Genomic DNA, 24113 nt, shown 5'->3' on the forward strand with positions numbered 1-24113 from the left:
ACCTTTAAGAATGTCTACATCCCAAAATAGAAATAAACAGAGACACTTATTTTAGGAAGATACCCAGGTCATTTTTCCTGCTTCATGTCATTCAAGGACAGCGACATATACTCTGCTTTCATAAAGTGAATTCCTTCTATCGTAGTGAAATGTGCATGATATCCAATGTTTTAAAGGGATAGTATAGGCTGTATATATGGTCTAACACATTTTTTTAAATAGGGGCTCAAATTCTATTTCACCGAAAGAGAAAATATACCATCATCATAGATATACGGATACTCATTAGGTCCCAACCAGCTTATGTTATAGAAGATCTAAATATATAGTTTGCGTGGCAGTTTCCGGGATGTAACAGTTTTCTTTCAAACACCCCCAGATAACACATTTAAAGATGATAACCACGCTGAATAGCCAGAATATCATTATAAAAAAAACAGGGCCACCACACCGTATAAAATGTACAAATTGCAACACAAATCGACAGAAACAAAAGAGTAATTTATTCACGGATTGTTCTTTTATGCCAAGTATGTTGACTTTATTCTATTTCATGTTTTGGTGGGTTTTAATCATGGCTACTAACACTGACGCAGCTTTTAACAAGGAGAAGCATAGCAAACACCGATACGTGGCCAGGGTCGTGGTTGAGCTAAAAATGTGTGATCGGACAATATATTTTGATAATATGAATCTTTTGTCGCAAACATAGACACAAATATTTGCTTTTCTTTAGTAACCTGGAGAAGCCATTAGGTTCATCTGTAAAAAGCCAGATGGGCTGGTGGAATGTTAACTTGGATTGCTTTAGTTTGGTATAATAGGTTTGCATCTATATGCATCTAATGTAGTATATAACTAGCAATATACCAGAAATGTCCTTTTTTTAAGTTAAGGTTGTTTTTTCAATAAATTATTTGAGATGCTTAGAACATTCTGCCGTAAGAACTAGTGATACAGGTTAACCTCTCGCTACAATACTGAAATAATGTAAGACTGGTTACACATACACACATACATGCACAATATTATGATACATTACAATACAAATTGAAACATCGGTGCCTGTACAAAATGATATAAACATAACTGTACATAGTGGTTTATACATAAGAATGTACAAAATTGAGATACCATCAGGCTGTGAAATACATAAGTGAGGCACTTATATCACATAAAACATTTAACGTTAATAATAAAAATGTTACTAGAAAAGAAATATTGTTACTATCAAAGGATTATGGGGTCCTAGTTTGTCCAGGAGTGCATTTTAACAGATACACAAGCCAAATCTGTACGTCAAAAATAATACTTTTATATGATCAGACTGATGACCTCATGGATATCTTGACCGTCTGTCCCTTATGTAGGTAGGTTTTTGTTGGTGTGTCATTTCACTATATATTTTTAGTATATATTCCCTAGAAACATTTTTCCATGGTCTGCTCTTTTCCTGAAAGGGTTACGGTTTCATTCTCCTTGTGGTTTAGTACCTCTATTTCTTTTCAAAGTCTTGAGCCGAGTCTCCATCATTATTGTTCCTATTGCTCAGAGTCTTCTGCATTCCATTGGCGCAGTCTACTGCATTTGTAAAGCATGTCCTTCAAATCACCTTCACATTTTCAGCTGTTTTTTGGCTTTAAAATCCATTCTGCGCGAGGGTTCACATTGTACACATCCAACATATAGGTATCTGGATCCAGGCAATGCTCTCCTAAAATAAACATAGTCAAAGGTCATTAGTGAAACATAAACCATTGCTATAAGACACTGGTGAACCATCTCCACCCAAAAAATACATATATAATATATATATATATATATATATATATATATATATATATACATACCGGTATATTAGTCACTAAGTAATTCTAGTATGAGGTCTTTTATACTATTTATGGAATCTAAATAGAAAAACAATGATAGTTGAGCTATTAGGCATTTACTAGTTTTTAATGAACCTGTATAAAGGGAGATAAATAATATTTTCTTAAAACTTCCAAAAAAGGACCTCATTGTTTAAGTTTTATAAGCAATTGCCAAGAAAAATCAATAAAATAATTCAGTACCTAAATAGTGCTGACACTAGTGCTGGCCCAATATGAACTATCGACCAGTAGAGTACTAGCAATCAGTCAGTTGACTTTATAAAATCTAATTTGCTGATATTCTCTCACATTTCTCCCATGCCAGTACACATGATGTAAGTTCTATGGAACCATTTGGTTTACCATGCTTACCTATATTTCCTCCTATTTCATATAAACTTTGGTTGTTTATTCTGTCACTGTCTGGTGTTCCGTTACTACAAAGAAGAAGACAAATTATAAAACGTTATAATAATGTGGACAAAAATGGGCAGATGATTAACACCTTTTTTTATCAAGCTGCTGGAATACCTCTCTCATCTGCCATCAAATTGTATGTTAATCTAATATAAAACAAATTTAACATAATTATTTCTCAAGTTACAGGACAAGAAGGAAACTCGCACAAATAGTTTCTAGGCACACGGAAGAAACACACTCTGGCGAAATGATGCTAAATTAACACAGAGCGTATCAAAGTAACATATCTAGTAGAACTTATCTTTTTTTTTAAATCGAAATTGAAAAAGACATACACCGAACACTGTGATACCAGATTTATATTACACATAATAAAGGTCACTCTGTAGGTTATCCAAAATAATTAAAATGACTACTGTTATTAAACCTGTCATTTTGAAGGAAATGTAAAAATGTGGTCCTCTTCACACCTGTTTTCGCACTGAAACCTTGCCAAGATGTCTTTGGCTTTCGTCCGACTGTTCAGCTGGATCGCCATGGAAACCTTTGAGTGCAATGGAGCGTAAACTCTTATCACTCCTTCAGGTACATCACAGTGCTGTAATACAATAGCAAAGCACAACTGTGATAACTAGCACGGGGACTGGTATAACTTAATCAGGTCTTCTCAATCATCGCGGATGCCATGTATTACATCACTTTACATTTTATTTACAGAACGCCAGAAGAACAATAATCTTATTTACATTTGGAAAAAAAATGAGTAGCTTTTATGATCCATTTTGTTATTTTTTTGTTGGATATGTTAGATGCCTAGCCCACTATAAAGCAGCTTCTCATATGTTTAGCGAGAACTTGACATGTATGCATGTGATGCTGGTCAACAAGCTACATCTGGGCATAAGTACTTACATTGTATACTTAAACTCATAGTATTTCATTTCCTCCTATTTGTTCAGGTTACATATACAACTGACGTGCAAAATCCTGTTTATATTAGTTACTCAAATATTCTTTGGAATTTATTTAAGCCAGCTTTGGAAAAGTACTAGAAAAACTATTTTTTAGAAAAAGTATTTTTTTTTTTTTTACTATGCCTTTAAATTACTTTTCACATTTGATTATTCTTTCTTGTCCTTTTGTTGGTCAATGAAATAATCTCATTAATTAAGTTATCCACAGCAGGGAATAGCTACATTATAAATGAGATCAAAGTAGGTTTAAATGTATTGTGTAAAGTACCTATGAATGAAAGAAGAGATTATCAGGTTGTAGGTTAAATGAGGCTGCCATCGTTCTACTTTGTAAAAAGTCTGTCTATCGGTGCTAAGAGAACAATAATAAAAAAAAGTTCATTGAAGTAACATGGCCTTTTCTGAATATCAGCCAACAGTACCTCACGTCTTTCAGGTCTTTCTCTTTCCATTGTCTTCCTCCGTAACAGCTTCCTTACACTTTTATCGAAAATTAGCTGCTTTTTGTTATTACTCAAAGCTGCGTCATTCATTTTACGAACTTGAGAAATTAAAAAGGATGGAACCTAGGTCAACACAGGGAAAAAAAACAAATAAAACACATTAGTGGAGGTCCTTCTACAACGTGTCTGTCTTCTTCTGTATATATGCCACCCAGCAATTTAAGCATAACATAAATTTTCAGTTGGTTACTACATGGGATGCTAAAAGTAACTTATTAACAAAATAATCAGCCAAGTGATTATAGATAAAGACGTATAGCGGATGTATGCAGAGATAAGCAGCCAAAACCCAGACACATGGATTACTTTATTGTAAGGGGACAACAGTTGGGAGCTGTTCGTTTGTACGAATTGGCAGCTTTTTAAAGCAAAAGGCTCTATTATTTTACATCTGGCTATGTTTAAAAGTAAATATTATTATGAAAAGCTTAAGTTTGATGTACCAACAGGAATTAAGAGATTCCACTCAATGGACTATTTACAGTATTTAGTACAGTTTCCTTTAGGGTTATCCCACATACATATCCTGTAGGCTTTAATATGAAAAAAATATGTGGATATGGAGCGGTACAACTGGATAACCATAGACAAATATGTACAGCTACATAAGCTTTTAAGACCTCAGATGTCTCTTCTTCTGATGGAATGCATGTGTCTTGTATGTGTGAGGACAAGAGGTCATAATCTTAAAGTAGTAGGTCAGAAGCTTAGATGTAATGGAAGAAAGTTTTCCTATGATGACAGTGTGATAGGTTAGTGGTAGGTTAATGGAACAATCTCCCAGCGGTAGTGGTCGAGGCTAATACAGTGAGGGAATTTAAACTTGCATGGGATAAGGATATGGCTATTCCTAATCTAGGACAAGACCAAGGACTGATTGAGGATTGAGTCTTCACAACAGGATTAATGGGCTGAATGGTTATTATCTGTCCTCAAATTCTACGTTTTCTATATTTTTCATCTGATCTGAAGAAGGGACTTGTGAGCAGGGCCGGACTGGCCCACCGGGATACCGGGAAATTTCCCGGTGGGCCGGCAGGTCCGTGGGCTGGGCGGCCCGCAGACTTACCCTGAAGACAGCCGCTGAGCGGCTGCAAATGACATTGAAGGCCTCCCTCGGCGCCAGGGACGGGCTGGGCAGGGGGGCAATTGCCCCCCAGGCTGCCCGAAATCTAATCAAAGCGGCCGCTGGGTGCTGATGCGGCCGGCCGGCATCAGCACCCAGCAGCCGTGTGCGATGGCCGTCTAGTGATGGGAGCAGCGTGAGGGGTGAAAGCTCCGCCCCCTCGCACTGACCTTTCACCCCTCACGCTGCTCCCATCACTATGCGGCCATCAGACTGCTGGGAATGTAATCTAAACGGCCGGTGCGTGCTGATGCCGCCGGCCGGCTCTGCTTTAATACTTTTTTTTTTACTTTATATGGCAAGCCGATCCAGCTTACCATATAAATAAAAAAAAAGTGTTAAAGTAGCTCCGGCCGGCGGCATCAGCACGCACCGGCCGTTTAGATTACATTCCCAGCAGTCTGATGGCTGCATAGTGATGGGAGCAGCGTGAGGTGGAAGCTCCGCCCCCACGCACTCAGACTGCTGCAGCACCGGATGGCTGGTCAGTGACATCCTGTCAGCATAAAGGAGAACAGTGTGGAGCTACCAGAGGACGGAAGTCAAGAGAAGTAGGTGAGTAAACCAATGTATTTTTTGTACTGTGTAATATTTTTTTGTATTTGTTAAAAACAAAAAAAATCGGCATGTGTGTTGATGTAAGTGTGACCCCTATATGCTCCTCTGCCCCATGATATGCCTTTTAACCCCCTTTATGCCACTCTGCCTCCAGAAATGCCTTATACCCCCCTATATGCCACTCTGTCCCATGATATGCCTTTTAACCCCCTATATGCCAGAGCTGCATATAGGGGTATAAGGCATTTCTGGATGCAGAGTGACATATAGGGGGTCAAAAGGCATATCTGGAGGCAGAGTGGCATAAAGGGGGTTAAAAGGCATATCATGGGGCAGAGTGGCATATAGGGGGCATAAGGCTTTTCTGGAGGCAGATTGCCCCATGATATGCCTTTTAACCCCCTTCATGCCACTCTGCCTCCAGAAATGCCTTATACCCCCCCTATATGCCACTCTGTCCCATGATATGCCTTTTAACCCCCTATATGGCAGAGTGGCATATAGGGGGTTAGAAGGCATATCATGGGACAGAGTGGCATATAGGGGTATAAGGCATTTCTGGATGCAGTGACATATAGGGGGTCAAAAGGCATATCTGGAGGTAGAGTGGCAAAAAGGGGGTTAAAAGGCATATCACGGGGCAGAGGGGCATATAGGAGGGTTGAGGCATATCAGAGAGGCAGAGTGGCATATAGGGGGTATAAGGCTTTTCTGGAGGCAGAGTGCCCCATGATATGCCTTTTAACCCCCTTTATGCCACTCTGCCTCCAGAAATGCCTTATACCCCCTATATGCCACTCTGTCCCATGATATGCCTTTTAACCCCCTATATGCCAGAGTTGCATATAGGGGTATAAGGCATTTCTGGATGCAGAGTGACATATAGGGGGTCAAAAGGCATATCTGGAGGCAGAGTGGCATAAAGGGGGTTAAAAGGCATATCATGGGGCAGAGTGGCATATAGGGGGCATAAGGCTTTTCTAGAGGCAGATTGCCCCATGATATGCCTTTTAACCCCCTTCATGCCACTCTGCCTCCAGAAATGCCTTATACCCCCCCTATATGCCACTCTGTCCCATGATATGCCTTTTAACCCCCTATATGGCAGAGTGGCATATAGGGGGTTAGAAGGCATATCATGGGACAGAGTGGCATATAGGGGTATAAGGCATTTCTGGATGCAGTGACATATAGGGGGTCAAAAGGCATATCTAGAGGTAGAGTGGCAAAAAGGGGGTTAAAAGGCATATCACGGGGCAGAGGGGCATATAGGAGGGTTGAGGCATATCAGGGAGGCAGAGTGGCATATAGGGGGTATAAGGCTTTTCTGGAGGCAGAGTGCCCCATTATATGCCTTTTAACCCCCTTTATGCCACTCTGCCTCCAGAAATGCCTTATACCCCCCTATATGCCACTCTGTCCCATGATATGCCTTTTAACCCCCTATATGCCAGAGTGGCATATAGGGGTATAAGGCATTTCTGGAGGCAGAGTGGCCATGATATGCCTTTTAACCCCCTTTATGCCACTCTGCCTCCAGGAATGCCTTATACCCACTATATGCCACTCTGTCCCATGATATGCCTTTTAACCCCCTATATGGCAGAGTGGCATATTTGGGGTTAGAAGGCATATCATGGGGCAGACTGGCATATAGGGGCCATAAGACATTTCTGGAGGCAGAGTGGCATATAGGGGGTTTGAAGGCATATCAGGGGGGCAGAGGTGCATAACTCGGGAGTAGGTTGTCAAATGAAAGGAAATAAAAACCAAACATGTCTCAATCATAGCTTTTATTAAATATGGAAAAAAATAGTCTACATGAATTACCGTATTTGCTCGATTATAAGACGAGGTTTTTTTCAGAGCAAATGCTCTGAAAAATACCCCTCGTCTTATAATCGGGGTCGTCTTCTAATCAGACCTCAAATAGAGGTCTGATTAGGAGACTAAGATCCAGATCCCCCGCACCGCTGCAGGGGACCTGGATCCTCCTGTCGTCGCCCCCCCCCACACACACACACTTACCGGTGCTTCCGGAGGTGAAGTTGGCAGCGGGGGTTTGTATGCGTCCGTCGCAAATACCTTCCCCGACTGTCAGAGATCAGAGTTCCAGAGTTCCTGATCTCTGACAGCCGGGGAAGGTATTTGCGACGGACGCATACAAATCCCCGCTGCCAACTCCACTTCCTTCCGGCTGCCGCGGAATGAGACGTCAACCCGCTGCCCCGGCAATACAGCAGGAAATTGGAAGCACCGGTAAGTAAGTGTGTGTGTGTGTGTGTGTGTGTGTGTGTGTGTGTGTGTGTGTGTGTGTGTGTAGGGCATTTCTGGAATGCCTTACACCCCTATATGCCACTCTGGCACTTAGGGGGTTAAAAGGCATATTATGGGGCAGAGTGGCATATAGGGAGGTATAAGGCATTTCAGGAGGCAGAGTGGCGTTAAGGGGGCATTTAATAGTGCACTCTGCCTCCTGAAATGCCTTATACTTCCCTATATGCCACTCTGCCCCATAATATGCCTTTTAACCCCCTAAATGCCAGAGTGGCATATAGGGGTATAAGGCATTTCTGGAGGCAGAGTGGTCTATATAATGCCTTTTAACTCCCTTAATGCCACTCTGCCTCCTGGAATGCCTTATACCTCCCTATATGCCACTCTGCCCCATAATATGCATTTTAACCCCCTAAATGCCAGAATGGGATATAGGGGTATAAGGCATTTCTGGAGGCAGAGTGGCACATAGGGGGTCAAAAGGCATACCATGGGGCACAGTGGCATATAGAGGGTTAAAAGGCATATCATGGGCCACAGTGCCATATTGGTGTGGCAAGCCTGGGGGCAGATGTGTGTAACTGGGGGACAGGTTGGAAAATACAAGAAATAAAAACAAAAAAAAATATTTTTCTCAATCATAGCTTTTATTAAAAAAATAGTTTACATGAATTAACATTTACTGGTAAAACTTTTTTCCTTTAGGGTCGTCTTATATTCAGGCTTTTTCTTTTTTTCCTAAGTTAATATTCAGATTTTGGGGGGTCGTCTTATAATCAGGGTCGTCTTATAATCGAGCAAATACGGTAATAAAGAAATAAAAGTTTCTTACCAGAATATCGTGAAGAATAATGTGATCAGTGTTTTGTTCCACTGAATAAAATGGAACTCTTTCATCTAAAAATGTTCGCAGTAGTAAATGTTTTGATCCCATTATGTGTAATGTATTTCATTTATTAGGGCCTTTTAACACTTTTGCTTTCTGGCATTTTAATACAAATAATGAGATAAAAAGAATGGCACATATATATAGGTATGTATAAGGGGTGCGTGTGGGTATAAGAGCTTCACCGTGAGATAAACTATATGGGGCTGGTCTCCAAATTTTTCCAGGGCTGCTTTTCGGTCCCAGTCCGGCCCTGCTTGTGAGGTCTCAAAAGCCTATGTTACTTTACAGCATTTTCTGGGTTGGCCCAATAAAAGGTATTACCTTTGATGAAAGACTCCATCTGAAGAGTTTACATGACTGTTAGTATGTGTTCATGCAGTGAGTAGCACAGCGCATCAACATAAAACAGACAAAGCCACAAAGCACTGTCAAGGATTTGCAGCTGTTTGCCTCTAGAAATGCCCTTTTTCTTTGAAGTTGTCTAGACAATACATGAATAATACTACTGTTATCCATAACGTAAAAATAAAAAGACCCATAAAGCCAACGCTGCCTTTGGCATTCAGTTCAGCTGGTCTGAGTCAATATTTAATTATATTAATATTTAGGGGATTTACAGGTTTCTGAAAAAAAAAAATTGCTCAAAGTTTTACCACAACCCTATGTAGAATTCAAGGTAAATTGCCTTAAAGGGATAGTCCAATGCACAGAATGCACTTAAACTGTACATGCTAATATATGTATATATATATATATATATATATATATATATATATATATATATATAAGGGGTAGTAGAAGTATTGTTAAACACTCATCTACACACACCAGACAAGCCAGAAGGCTTGCTTTTCCCTCAGAAATCTCATGGTGCTTTCACAACCACAAGAGAATCCCGTGTGGTTGTGGCAGCACCATGATATTTCTGAGGGAAAAACAAGCCTTCTGGCTTGTCTGGTGTCTGTAGATGAGTGTTTAACAATACTTCTACTACCCCTTAAATTTAAGTGGAAGGGTTTCCATCACCTTTTACCCACCATAACTTATGTAATGATATTTCTTAGTTACCCCAAGCCTCATACTATTAAGCCAGTATCCCAACCTCATGCTGACGAGTCCCATGAAGGACGAAACAGCTGTCCATGAGTGGTGATCTGGCTATTGTACCTCTTCCTGAGTTTTGTCTATAGGCTGTCTTGTACAGCGGGCAATTACTTTCAAGGAATCCATGTATAAAGTGGATATAGAGGCAAAGGTGATAATTGTTAACCTTGTTTGCATGCGTCTACCCAGAATCCCTTGTGGTTGTGAAAGCACCATGAGATTTCTGAGGGAAAAGCAAGCCTCCTGGCTTGTCTGGTGTGTGTAGATGAGTGTTTAATAATACTTCTACTACCCCTTAAATTTAAGTGGAAGGGTTTCCATCACCTTTTACCCACCATAACTTATGTAATGATATATATCATATATATATATATATATGTCATCAAGGTGTTTTAGATATATGCTTACCCCAAGAAAATGTGTAGATACAAGTTGCGTACCTACTGAAATTAGTGAGGACACTGATCAGTTGTCCTAAGAAGATGACATGATCATCATAGATAAGAGGTTATATTCTAAAACTAGAGAGATTCTTAGATGTAATGCAATTCAATTTCACTTTACTGAGAAGGGGCGTAGGTAAGTGGAACGGTCTCCAAGCAGAAGGGGTAGAGGTTAATACAGTAACAGAATTTATATGCATGGGACAGAACAGCAGGGAAATATGGGCAGACTGGATGGGCCAAATGGTTCTTATCTGTGTCAAATTCAATGTTTCTTATGGTTTTATTGCTAGTGTCTTCAAACAGGAGATAAAAGGGGGAAGGTTATGTGAGCGACCAAAGTGCATCAAACAACACTTAACCAGTTTTAGTAAATGATATAGCGCACTAAAACAGAATGACATACAAGACACGATTCATGTTATACTCAGAGTTATGTTTCTGTCATTTGATACAGACCCTTAAAAATGTGATATTATAAAGCTAAACAAATATAACCATGAACTTCAAATGTTTATACACTTGGAAGCTTGTTACTGTTTTACTAAATGAAAACATACATCCCAACAGTCTTGGTTTTCATAGGACAGATTTTTTTTTTTTCATAGGACAGACCAGATTTTGGGGCACTGTCCCAATGTCACGCTTTTACAGTGATGATCATGGACTAGTTGGGGAGATCCTCTGTTGAGCATACTGTTGAGCTCCCACGTGGCTTCCTCGCTTCTTCTGGATTGCTCAGCCAAGCCAACCCAAATAATAATTAATGGATATGACTTTGGACTCCTCAATTACCTTTTTCCTTAAAGTTCCTTCAAAGCAAGATGTTAAACCACAGTTGGTGAAGAAGACACTTAGGGAGCCGCAAAAGAGTTACATTTCAATGGCAAATCATCCACTGTAAAATGACCTTTAACATTGTATATGATGTAATCATTTTACATTCATTATTAACATTATTTAATTGAATACCATATTTGGCGAAAACATTATAAAATACGTTGTAACTTTAGATAAAGAATGTTGAGTGAAAGTTGCACAAATAGAATTGTGTGAATCAGACCATTTATGAAACTGTGTACTTTACTTCGTTTTTGTAAATCCCACTTAATCCCGCGTCGTGCCATTGTTCAGGTCTATCAAAGTGTTTAAAAGTAAGGCTCAGTTGTATAATTCAGAAATATAAACCAACACTGGATTAAAGGGGATTTTCTCATGTGATATACAATTACAACCACTTATCCCAAAGCGCCAAAGTGGCTCCGGGGACCTCTCTGGACAGCGTCATACTGATATACTGATCAGACCTTCGTGGTTCATATCAAGAGTTTTTGTATATAGATTTACACCCCGTTTATTGTATATTTCACTGACCTTGTGTGCAAATCATATCATATATTAGGTAGGGGCAAAATTAGACCTTATGGTCACAATGACCCATTCGGAACATCTTGAAACTTTAGTTTTTCTCCCTGCGCTTAAAATATGGGTTCCAGTAGAAATGTGCTGATTCTTGGATATTACCAAAAAAACATCTTAAATTCCTCAAGTAAACTCATGTCATAGTGTTTACAGATTAAGCAAACTTTGTAATAAAACTCCTTAACCTCATGTTTTTATAATCTACAGAAATGATTATCCCTATTAATATGTTGCTCAACGTAGATTTGCCACTTTTCCCAAATCCTACATTTTGTAATTTTAGTGATTTTACAGATTAAAATAAGCAAAGTATATGTAGAAAACACTTTATGTATAAAGGTATCTTTCTTTTTCCCACGTTCTATATGGTTATTCTTCCTGTAATCTCTGGTTTATGGTGTTGATTGGTTCAAGCAGTCTTTATAAGGGTTGGCGAGTAAGAAGGAGAATATTTCAGGGCAGGAATTTGATAAGATAATGTTGGCTTTGCCACTTTTGAGACACAGATCTCAGCTTTAATGTGTTGCATTTTTTAAAAAGAATATCTCCAAAAAACAATTACAGCAAAGATACAGAGAGTTTCAGGTAATTAGTGACTTCTTTAAATAGGAAATGTATTTCAATTAAGAATATAAAGTAATTATATATCATTGTCACGATTTTATATATTCACAAAAGGTTAATTTCCCGTTTTGCAATTACATTTCGTGTACAGAAGGATCATACTGCTGTATGATAAAGGTCCTCTGAGTAAAAAAATAAATCTTGGAATTTGAGGTCATCCACAATTACATTACAAAAACTGCTTGGCCACCCTTGTCGTGTATCACTTATGTTAAAGTCTTTATTTGTACATTTGGATACATTTTGTTTAATCAGTAGTGCACACAACATTTACACCATAGTTGCATTTTATAAGAAGTAGTCCAAAAATATGTTTTACAGAAATGGAACTGAAAGGGTTAATGAATCGTCATAAAATTAAATTAGTTAATGTTAAAGTGAGATTTAAGATTAAAATAAAGATTTACTAGATTTAGATAAGCATTTTTCTTACAATTTTAAGATTGGGACAGAAACTTGGTTTCCAAACTCATTTCAAGCAGGAGTCAGTCTGTGAAGGACCCCAGACATAAAGGTGCCAAGCGCAAGTTGGATTAAGATAAGGAGATGTGGAAGCTTGTTTTAGGACTAACTTGTAATTAGTTCTTAATTGTTAGATGAGGACAAGCTATTTACTGAATGACACAGAGGTGATCCTTCCTAACAGCACAGTTTTTGGGTCTTTTTAAGCGCTGGATATTAGAATGCCTCCCAAATAATCCTCTACATGAAACCCATTAAACCGTATTGAGCAAAACCTCAAAAAAGCCTTTCCTTGTGGTAATAGGCCATATTCCCATAATTAATGTAAGGAATTAGAAACATTTAACCTACAGAAGTGACAAAGGCCTTTTAGTACAATGCTAACTCACTATTGCACTTTGAAGGAGGAACACTCTACTCATAGACCAAAAATAAGGGCATCACTCCCAGCCATAAAACCAACATGCTGGGTTATACCTTGGGTTATGTGTTAAAATAATAATTGCTGTTGAAATATGGCCTTGTCACCTAAACAAGTAATGGAATGGTCATGATCATTGATAAGACCACTTTTTGAACTTTACACCAGAATCACTTTTTATATAAATACGCTTTTATGCCATCCAATTGGTTTTCTTTATGCTTAAATACTTCTCACTCAATGTAAACTTAATCTGAAGCATGATTGTCTATTCATCTTAAAATGTCAAATGGCCGTTAATATTCAAGGAGTCACAAAGAGCTAAACATAATAAAAGTGTATGAACAACCAAATTAGCATATGCAATTCTATATGGACAACTGCAGTACGTATCTGAGATATCTTGGCGTCTTATTCTGCCCATAATAGATGTTTTGTTTCTGAATAACTTGCACTTACATAACCTTAGATCTTAGTTTCTCTGTTGCTCATTGTATTACAAGCAAGATTGCTGGAGGAACCCACATGGACTATTAGAGTCTTGCCTACTGCATACTAATGATTAACCCCTGGAATCCCAAATAAGTCTACCACATTGGGTCTGCATTCATAGTAAATTATCTGACATACAAACGGTTAATCTCTATGGCATTCTGTACATTCTAGTGAAGACCAACGTTTTATTGTCGATTGTCCATTAACTTCTAATGCATAAGGTTAATATACATTGCACTGTTTTTCTTCTGAGTCTCAAATGTACTCCTTACACTATTTCCTCTTCAGAATGATTTACTTTTGCGTTAGTAAATAATCCTTCACACACGTCTGGCTTTGTGAGCATATAACCCCCCCTGACTTGCGTTATATATATGATACCACTGTAACTTTGTAACTTAAAATGGCATACATTGATTATGAATCTCAATCTTTGTCACAAACAGATTTAGCTGTTCTATGGTTCATTAGTCAGTAACTGCCTGAACGACTGTGGGAAGAGTAAGTTCCTGCAACTTGTGATGTTAGCCAAGAGGAAAAAATGCAGCACAAGGGCTTTTAAGCTGTGGTGATGTCTGATAGGCTAAACGTTGCTTTACATTTCCTTTATTTATGGTACATCACTTATCTAATCAGCCTAGAATGCTTAGTCTGTATTTTAACTCTTTGTAATGTTTTGGCATGGACAATGCCTTGTCCTGATGAAGGTTTAGATCGTATCAGAGACCTTAACACTGCAAACTATTCTTTCACCAAAATAATTATGTCCTTTGAAAGGTCCTCGGGTTTCAAGTATTTTCCCAAACAAGTTGAGGTGCTTTGAACTGGTCTGCAGACAGATGGGGAAAATTAGCTCTAAAAACAAGGAGTTAGAGCGTAGGAAGTATTCAGTAACGTAGCCTCAATTGATCATTCCACTCACATAGTCACATTCAGTTTAGTTTGTTATATTATATCCTTGATTTATCTAAATAAGTCTGTTTGACATTACAGGGTCTAATTGTATAAGTGCTTTGAAAAATATATCATTTAGATTAATGAAAAAAAGGATTCCGTAGTATCCATAGCTTTTTGCACATTATAACATTTTGTGTTTATAGTTCTAAGCCTTACATTTGTAAAGGCCCAAACATGTGGCAGTAAGCCCATATGTCTTACACACACCGCCACAACAATATCAGCCCTTAAAATAAGTATAACCCACTACACCTAATTCACCAAATTAAAGTCAATTACGCTACCGCCACATAGACGTCAGCAAGCTTATGTCATGGAGGCTGAAGCTTTGATTGATCAATTGAGGTACCAAGTTGTACCATTTTCTGACATTGGCACCCAAATTTCATACATGCTTCTGGGTCACTGATGTGAATAGGAAGCTGCTTGGTGCAAAGCAAGAACTTGTATTTATGTTTATGCATGGAATGACGGTGTCCATAGCAGATGACTTGTCTGCCGACTTTATGACATCATTATTGTGTTCTGCACAGTACTGGAAACACCCAAAAGTTATAGCTGGCATTGAAAAACCACAGGTCAGCAGGGCTGATTTCCTAAAATAAAAGTTAACAGGGCATAAGATTTTGGGTCCTTCTGTAGGCCCAGGTCCCACTTGCTTGTCGGGTTCTCATGCTAGAAACTGTTATCACTCAAATGCAAACTTTGCTAGGATGGTCCTTAAAGGAACTGGGTAGTCAACCTGACATAACCCTGCTAAAACTCAGCTTTGGGAACCAGACAGAATATTTATGGCGCCAGCTTGGAAATGATTTTGAAGCCAAGGATTGATGCTTCCATAGATAAAAGCTAGTAGGATTTTGGAAGCCATAGAATCTTGGCTCCTGGAATCCTTCCAGTCCTGACCGGGCCATTGAAAAAAAGAAAAGATAATTTTCTGATTAAAAAAAAAAGTATACCTCTTTACACTCATAGTAATTAACCATTTTCTCTTGGCCAGAGGGAATTATTTAAGATTCAGCACAGACACTAGAATTCTTTATTTCTTTTTGTTTGGGAGTTAGTCATGCAGGTCTAGTCAATTACCCTGTAATTAAGACTGAACACTTCTAGCCAGGGGCTGATATTTTGTGGCCTGTTAGCTCAACCAACAAGAGATAACACGGAAGGCAATATAAATGTGGCATTCTAGACCCAGTTGTTTTAAGTATATTTGTGCATTGCGTTATAATGGTGCAGTCACCACAGTAACCAGGGCAATGGTGAAGATAAATAGAAATTGTGTTATTCTGTAACACTCCTAATATAAATCTGAGGGCTACCACCTAACGGTTTGCAGGCTGGCAGGATGTTTAGCTCTACATCTGCAGGGCTACAACCATCTGCTGAACAAAATTATGTTTATTGAATGTCCGTATTAACCCCAGTCCAAACATTCTTCAGAAAGTGTGCTACCAAGAATGATTTGATTTGTAAAGAACACTAAAACCACCGACACAAAACATAAATACAGGAGCTAGAAAGTAAACATCCTCTGCTATTTTCTTAAGTAACCTAGCCGTGAAAGCCGGGCTTCCACAGGCGCTTCCAGCTGTCTTGCATCTGCAAGTTAATATTCCAAATTTCCTGATCACTGCTAGAAGCATCATGTTCCAGGCCAGGTGCTACATTTCTGGGGCAAGGGTTTTCACACTGCCCCCCATCTCATTGAACTTCTTTTTTTTTTACAATATGTCAACACAGTCATTAAAGCATTTTAAACGTCAGCTCCTTTGTAGTGTGATCTGCAAACATACAATCATGACATATGTTCCGTTGTTCTTTCTCAGTGCAGTTGTAGTAAAGTAGGAAAAGTACACAGGTAGTATGCATACCAAGGCTGTTTGATGTTTTCTAGACTGGTGGTTGGAGTTCAGCTGTGAAAATACCGGTACTTAAAATTAGGCATCTGAGACAACCCGGATAAAAGGAATAGCAACCTCAAAATAATTAATTCTGTATAGTATAAAGCAGCCATATAGCTTATCAACCATTCCGCCCAACTCCAGGGGTTATTATCAATAATATACACAATAAACCTGAATAACTGTGAATGCAGCACTCCTTTTTACTGTAAAAGCCTTCAGACACTTCAGGAAGAAGGCAAAACCTCCAGTTGAGGAGGCCACCATAGTATTTTACAATGTGAATTTTTTTGCAACCCTTTCAAGGGCTAAATTTGTGGCTAGTTTCATTCAAGATAAAGGTGAACTTGACTTGTAGGAAATTATTAATGCTTGGAAAAATATTATCTTTAGTACTAATTTGTATATCAGAAGACACATATACTTTATTCTTATAAGCAAGATTTCACGTACAATTATTAATTATTCCCCAGTTCAATAGCTTAATGTATGTTTGGGTGATGGTTTTAAACTGGCGAATTTACCCATATTCAACCAAGTATGGTTGTAGCAGTGTGATGCGTTTGGACATCATAGTAAGTGGTCCATTGTGGGGAAAACAGATCACCATAAAAACCAAGGGTGCGTAATAATCAACACCTAAAAGTTCAAAGATTATTTTCTTATTGATCATTTGATGGGCTGGTTATTTCTTTTCTTTGTATTGGGGGTAACAATCTATCCCATATATATCAGGATATATATATATTAGAACATTCATAAGGTAATATCATTTTTAATTTTGCCTTGTTGTCATGACCCTCTATGAGAGATTACCTCCAAGGCATTTTACACATATACCTGCTCTCAGAAAAGCAGGTTTTTGCAAACAGAAGTTCAACAAAGCAACACAGGAAATGAAATTTGGTATGAATGGGAAAAGAGCCCTGGAGAGGAACTAAAGCCAGACGCCTGAAGACATGCTTAGAATTCTACATCTAAAGCTATATAAATATTCAAATAAATTAAAATATATACATAGCGATATCAAGATAATAAACCACAGGAGGAAGACTCCAAAAAAAAAAATAAAACACACAATACTACAGTGTTTCTAACAACTGGTGAGGCCATTCATTCCATGTTAAGAAAATCATGTCTGAGAATAATCGTTGTTAACTCTTGCTTAAAGTATCAAACATTCTAAATGTTTAAAATGTACTATTTCTCAAGGCCCTTAGTGTATTGGAAGGAGGTGATTCTCTATGACCTACAAAGTTCTACGGGTTTCTATTTTTATTATAGCTGGGTTTCAACGCTCAATGGCTGCATGTGAGTGGGGTCAAGTCAGGTAGGTAGGGTTGGCTGCATACACGGGTTTGGGCTAGCGTACAGTGGACTATCGAAGGGGTGAGAGTGGAAGGAGCTGAGTCAAAGAAGGGAGAATCTGGAGAATAATGTAGGAAGGGTAGCCCATACAGCCAAGCCCCATAAAGAACACGGACTGCTGAGTAATATGATGTGACTTCTGTTCTGAACCCACATATTACTGTTGCTTACCTCACCTCAAACTACGCATCACCTTCGTTCTCTTTAAAGGATGTTTATTGTACTCAACAATCAAAGAACAAAAGGCTGTGGGGGAAAAGCAAGTGGTAACATCCACACAGCGGGTTATCTTCAATTTTTCTTTTGCTTTTCTTACTACCTATGGTTTTAATTGCTTAGAAGAAGGACACAAACTGAAAAGTATCTTTGAATATTCCATATAGGTCCTAACTTTGTTAAAAATATGGATAACTAAAATGTAGCTGTTATTTATTGATTTATGTCGTATCATCATATTCTGTAAAGCTTTACAATGGGCGACAAGTAGTGTCGCACATAACAAGTAGGACATACAGAACAATGCTTAGGTAATTGTTCATAAAGATCCTTTGCTTTTATCATTCTTTCAAATGATAAAAGGTTAAAACTTGACATATATTAAAAGAAAATATGTATTGATCACTGAGCAAAGCTCCCAATAAAAGGAATGTGGTATGAAGATAAGTTATCAGAACTTAAAAGGTCAGAGGCATACATAAGCTAAAGCCAGTCAAAATAATGGAAGGAATGTGCAGATTTGCAGTTTCATGGCTCTAGGAACATGAACACAGATAACAAAACCCTACAGTTTTTTTGGCAATTGAACTGCATGATTGCTTCATAAAGTAGAGCACTAACCAGACGCAAGCATGAGGGTAGCAAGAAAGTAAACAGGAAAACACTGCGATCCCAGGTCAGGAAGAATGCCTGAGCGAGCCCTTTGTTTGCCTTAATGTATTATATCTTTATCTAGAGCATCAACATTGAATTTTAAACATAATTGTATTCAAAGGCACTGTGTCACTTAGACAAAATGTTAATTACAAGCTCTTGCATGTTAAGTAAATTAACCTTTTACAGATCTGTCATTTTATTATTTAATTTGAAGGTTTAATTGCGTAAAAAGGAATGTCTTATCAGTTCATGTTTTTTTTGTGTCACTTGACAAGTGTTTCCCCCAAAAATGAAAATTAGGCAACTTGCATGAATATATAATTATTTCTGAGAAGAGTTTGCACTTTTGACAGCGCTAGAAATGATGTTTCCATGTTTCATTAAATTACAAAAGTGTGACATTTAGCAGTGTATGGAGAACAAGACATTTAAGTTATATTATTAACATGTTCTTTTTAAGATTGGTCCATCAGGCATGGCAGATTATCTTTATCTTGTTTGGATATATATATAACTTTAAAACATGACATTTTATCAACATTTCTTGGGAGGTTTGTAGGACAATTCTTCTCTAATAAACGTACTATAATACATTGCTTCATAATATTGTTCTAAAGCAAGAACTGTTCACGGACGATACCAAAAATCACTAACATTGTGCTAATATATAGTGATGACAGCAAAGTAACCAGGGAAAAAGAGTTAATGCTTGATTAAATACACATACATATTGTGTTTTAAATCATCAACTGGAATACTTTAAAACTGAAAACACATTATTCCCCTGTTATTCTACATGGTAAATCTTGTTGTGTTCTGTTTAGGTTTGTTTCCCGCTATACTGAATCTTGCCAGTAATGCCGTTATTACCACTAATGCCACATGTGGTGAAATGGGACCAGAAATGTTTTGTAAACTTGTAGAACATGTGCCAGGGAGGCCAATACGCAACCCTCAATGTAGCATCTGTGATGAGAACAGTTCCAATCCCAAAGGTAAGTTACCCATCTTCTGATATACTGTTGAGTCTATTCACCAACAAATAGTTAAATGGTTTAGTCACATGTCATTACATGCAAGCAATTCATATAGTCACTCAAATACAAAATGTAAAAGTTAAAAAGGCTGAACCCTGTAAGTGCAAAGGGGTGGACAGTGAAGTACCTCATTCACTCCTAGTTCACCGACTTGGATTTTTTGGGGGGAGGGGGGTAAATAGGGTGTTTAATATAAGGTTTATTTTTTTGTACTCAATAACCTTTCCCCCCAGTATATTTTAAACTTCATCCCAGTAAACACTAAATTATGTAGAGCATGGTGGGCTTTATACCCCAATATAGTCTATTATTACCCCCTACCCCACCACATACAGGGTAGGGGATAAAGGTGGATGGGTTGTTGACCCCCTTGCTTAATGTGGGGATCCCTGTTTCATTTCTATTATTATTTTTGTAATTAATCTTTTTTTGGTGTCTGTGTGTGTGGGAGGTTACATGTCACCCCCTGAGGCTACAAAGAGAAATTTGCAAGCTTCAGCTTATATTTACAAATCACAAGCAATCTGGGGGTTGAATTATTCTGCATATTGCTTGCTTTTTTCAAGCAATCAATGTGCAGAATAAGTTGTGTGTGTTTGAGTATGTGAGTTAGTAATAGTGAATATATGAATGAGCTGCTACAAATTAAGATTTTTTTGCCAACTTTCATGTACTCACATTGTAGTTAAAAGACCTCATTATGTGTTGTACATCTTGCTGGTTAACTGCAAACAGGCATCGTTATTTCTGTAGTATTTTGTTTACTGACCGGAACCCAATAATCCTCTCACCAAAATATATAGAAATAAAATGCTTTCTTACTCAATTTTCTATTCTCTTTCACTTGCAAGCTGGTATATGTTTTTTTATTTGTTTATTTACAGAACGGCACCCGATAACCAATGCAATCGATGGCACTAATGATTGGTGGCAAAGTCCCAGTATTCAGAATGGCAGAATATATCACTGGGTCACCATAACACTGGATTTAAGACAAGTAATTATGACACTTTCTTGTTTTAATGTTTTTTCTAGCTAAAATCTTTTTTCCTGATTTAAAATAGCACCTTTCTGCATAGTCCTACACATTTGCAGTTCTTTATGGCATCTATGTAGTATTTGTGGGAGAATAGTCAACTAAGGGTATGGTGTGACACCAGGGTTATTTTATCTTTTAGTTAGCACAGTTAGAACCAGATTGCCTATACCTTCACATTTTAAAATGTATGGATCAAGTACTGCACAACCCCTACTGTATTAGAAAGACCTTCATTACTCTTTAATTACAAGCATCCTGAATTGGAAATACCACACATATACCAAATGTGTAAGATATCACATTTCCAGTTCCTTTGAACAATCTAAATTACAAGCTAACCAAATAACGTCTGGATCCTTATAAATCTCACATGTACAGTCTTTGTTCCACTTGGAAGTACTCATTATACGGTCCTCTGTTTCTCTATAAATAACCTGTAAACTGCATAATATATGGACTGCTTATCTGTAGTGTTTATGTCTTTTATCTGTGAACTTTCTAAATAGTGCATGTAATACTGTGTAGAAAAAATAGCGGCACACAATGCTTTACATTTAGTTGATAAAGTCAAAATCTCATGGGAAAAAAATATGTTTCTCTTTGAGGATTAAATATAATGATTTATGCATTTCATTAATCAGAGTGTCCTGCTGGGTGATTAAGACTGAGCCATTCAATTATTTGAAAGGAGTAAGGGTGTTTGCCTAGTAGGTTGGGCTCAGATAACAGAGCTACATCACAGATATGAACGTCTGCCTGAAAATATTATATTTTGCTAAAACTACAACTATTAAATAAGGAAACCATATTTGTAACCTGGTACTAAGTAAAATAAATAGTCACAATTCCCTTTTAATAGTGTGGTTGATCACAATCCAAGAATTTGAAAGGTAACAAAGTAAATGACATTCAAAATAATAAGTATTATTATTATTATTGTATTAGTAATACTAAATTGTTCTGTTACGTGCATGAAATGGACATAGCAGGTCAAAGATATCACTAGGATCAATACTAGAATCAATTCTCGCCAATTCTTTCCCCACCACTGTATCATAAATGCCCCAAATCCTCTTGTGTGTAAAAAATTTACTTTATTTAGGGCATAAGGACAGCTTTAGCATTTGCGACTAGGAATAATTAATTAAACCCTGTATTAGTGCTTCTCATTTTCAGTGTTGGTTAATGCATGATAAGGGGTTTACATTTTAATTCAGTTTACTTTAACCGGGGGATCCATTTGTCTGCTTATTAACCATGCCTAACCACCTTAATGAGAAAGCTAGGGTCACATCTCTACATTATCTCATTATATTAAAAAATAGATTCAATTAAGCTATATGAAAATGTATTGTTTTTTTCAAATTTGGTACGTTTTTGAAACCTCTGAGATTCCAAAGATTTATGTTATTCTACGGCTTTAGCCCAATTAAATATATCAACTTTAATGTAGGACCTCTTGAACAAACATGGCTATAGCCATTTTCCTTATTTAAGGGACACTCCAGCCATCATATGCACTTCAATTCATGTGGTTCCTTTAAATGTTCCTGTTGTCTGCTTTGTGAATACATGAGGCTAGGGTTTAGGGTTCTGTAGAATCCCCCACCCCATATGTGTTTGCCCCTTTTCCAAGTCGGGTTTTTTCTTTCCAACCCTGAACTCAGTCCCGACTCAGAAAGGCTAATGTGCCACTATATTTGCTACATTTATGCAGAAAAAAATGACATGTTATTTGTTTCAAAACAGTTGTGGTTTTCATATAATACAATGTTTTGACATTAGATACAATACAGTTCAGAAGTTTGGGGTCATGGAAATTTGTAACTGTGCTAATATAGTTGCAAAACGGGTTTTCTAATGATCAATTAGCCTTTTAAATGTAAACTTGGATTAGCAAACATAACGTGCCATTGGAACACAGGAGTGATGGGAGTGATAAAGGGCCTAGTACGCCAATGAAGATATTCCATACAAAATCAGCTCTTTCCATCTGCAATAGTCATTTAACAACATTAACGACGTCTGCACGGTATTTCTCATCCATTCCATGTTATTCTAATAGACAAAAATGTATTTTCTTTCAAAAACAAGCAAGTTGGTAAGTGACCCCAAACTTTTGAACGGTTGCGTGTATCCATATTAGATATATGTTTTATCTCTGTTATCTCAGTCCAATCATCTAGATGACAAACTAGGTCCTCATCATGCTACCTTGCTGTTAAACGCAGAATGTCTAGTCTAATTAATGGAGTGGACACTCTGACTACTGACTCGAGGAGATTATTTCATTAGATAAACAATACTTTATATCATCGCAATGTCCCATTTAAAATAATGCATCCTAAATTTGCATACGTGTTTGCATGTTATCCCTACAAGCTTTAAGGTATTCATGCATAAATCTACTTATTTGCTCTTTGTGTCAAATATTGTGCAGCAAAAAGAGACATCACTGATCTGGTAAATTTATCCTGAGAGAATCATCAGTCACGTTGCTCATCCATTGTGTTGTAAGGAGACAGTTTTACAGCATGTTGCTTGACTGCCTATTATTTTCCATGGGTTTTTTCCCAGGCCACTGTCATATAGCCATTTATTTGGTGTCAAGGGTTACTTTCATGCCTTATATTCTTAGCAGTTTTATTATATATTTTTCAGCACACTGGGTGAACTTTTTTTTTCTTTAAATACTCTTAAACACTTCCACTGTATTTTCTGGGGACACATTGCATACAATATAAATATATAAGTTTGTGAAAGAAACAAAACACTCTAATAGAATTTGGATTTTAGAAGCCATTTTCCTCCTAGTGGTTGTTGCAATAAATGGGATTATAGTAAGTGGGTGGTGATGTCATTATTTAGATCCTAAAATACATGCAGAATGAGCTGTTCTCTCTTAAGTTCAGAAAGTGTTTTTTATGATGTTAAGCTATTTGTCAACACAGTGCTTGTTAGCAGTTTACACTAATCCTCCTAAATGCCTAAGAATTTTATGTGCCTTTTTACTCTGCCACCTAGTTTATTCTATGGTGTCCTGCAAGGTACAGACCAGTGAAATGTCCCATCTGTGCAACCTCTATATACATCTCTAAGGGTACCAACTGTTAAACTAAGGAAAATAATTAAGTCTGCAACCCAAAATATGTATGCCTCAGTCTGAAGACAAATATAAATCTGATCTTTGTGCTTACAGAATTTCACTCCGCTTACCTCTTCCCGTCGCACACTGTCCCACCCTATCTCGCAATGTTCACACCAGATTAATATCAGTTAGCACACATCAAGCTATGAAAGACAAAAAGTCAATCTTTTATGATAAAATAATGTACACAGAATATTT

At 37.6% G+C, this 24113-nt stretch overlaps 2 protein-coding genes across 2 annotated transcripts in view; one reads left to right on the forward strand and one right to left on the reverse strand.

Moving 5' to 3' along the window:
• Positions 1-1498: 1498 nt before the first annotated feature.
• Positions 1499-24053, reverse strand: LOC128498110 (rho GTPase-activating protein 28-like). The gene is made up of 5 exons (XM_053468398.1): positions 23984-24053; positions 3688-3831; positions 2762-2889; positions 2244-2308; positions 1499-1714 (listed from the first exon to the last, which is right to left on the reverse strand). The coding sequence occupies exons 2-5, from the start codon at positions 3796-3798 to the stop codon at positions 1623-1625; spliced, it is 396 nt and encodes a 131-aa protein (XP_053324373.1). The 5' UTR covers positions 3799-3831; positions 23984-24053; the 3' UTR covers positions 1499-1622.
• The window catches only part of LOC128497713 (laminin subunit alpha-1-like), a 39487-nt gene continuing 33125 nt past the window's right edge, over positions 17752-24113 (forward strand). Inside the window, exons 1-3 of the mRNA XM_053467873.1 lie at positions 17752-17761; positions 19516-19686; positions 20613-20725. Of these exons, the coding sequence (XP_053323848.1) occupies positions 17752-17761; positions 19516-19686; positions 20613-20725 (294 nt within the window). The remainder of the gene's footprint in view (positions 17762-19515; positions 19687-20612; positions 20726-24113) is intronic.

Source organism: Spea bombifrons, chromosome 5 (assembly GCF_027358695.1).
Source record: "Spea bombifrons isolate aSpeBom1 chromosome 5, aSpeBom1.2.pri, whole genome shotgun sequence".
Taxonomy (NCBI): Eukaryota; Metazoa; Chordata; class Amphibia; order Anura; family Pelobatidae; genus Spea; species Spea bombifrons.

What these genes read in the sequence shown, in the direction of transcription:
- LOC128498110 (XM_053468398.1), bottom strand. Translation starts at nt 3,798, where the DNA reads ATGAATGACGCAGCTTTGAGTAATAACAAAAAGCAGCTAATTTTCGAT. An exon ending in AAAGACCTGAAAGACGTGAG is followed by an intron (nt 2,890 to 3,687) that starts GTACTGTTGGCT and finishes ATTGTATTACAG; the next exon opens with CACTGTGATGTACCTGAAGG. An exon ending in AGGTTTCAGTGCGAAAACAG is followed by an intron (nt 2,309 to 2,761) that starts GTGTGAAGAGGA and finishes TCTTCTTTGTAG; the next exon opens with TAACGGAACACCAGACAGTG.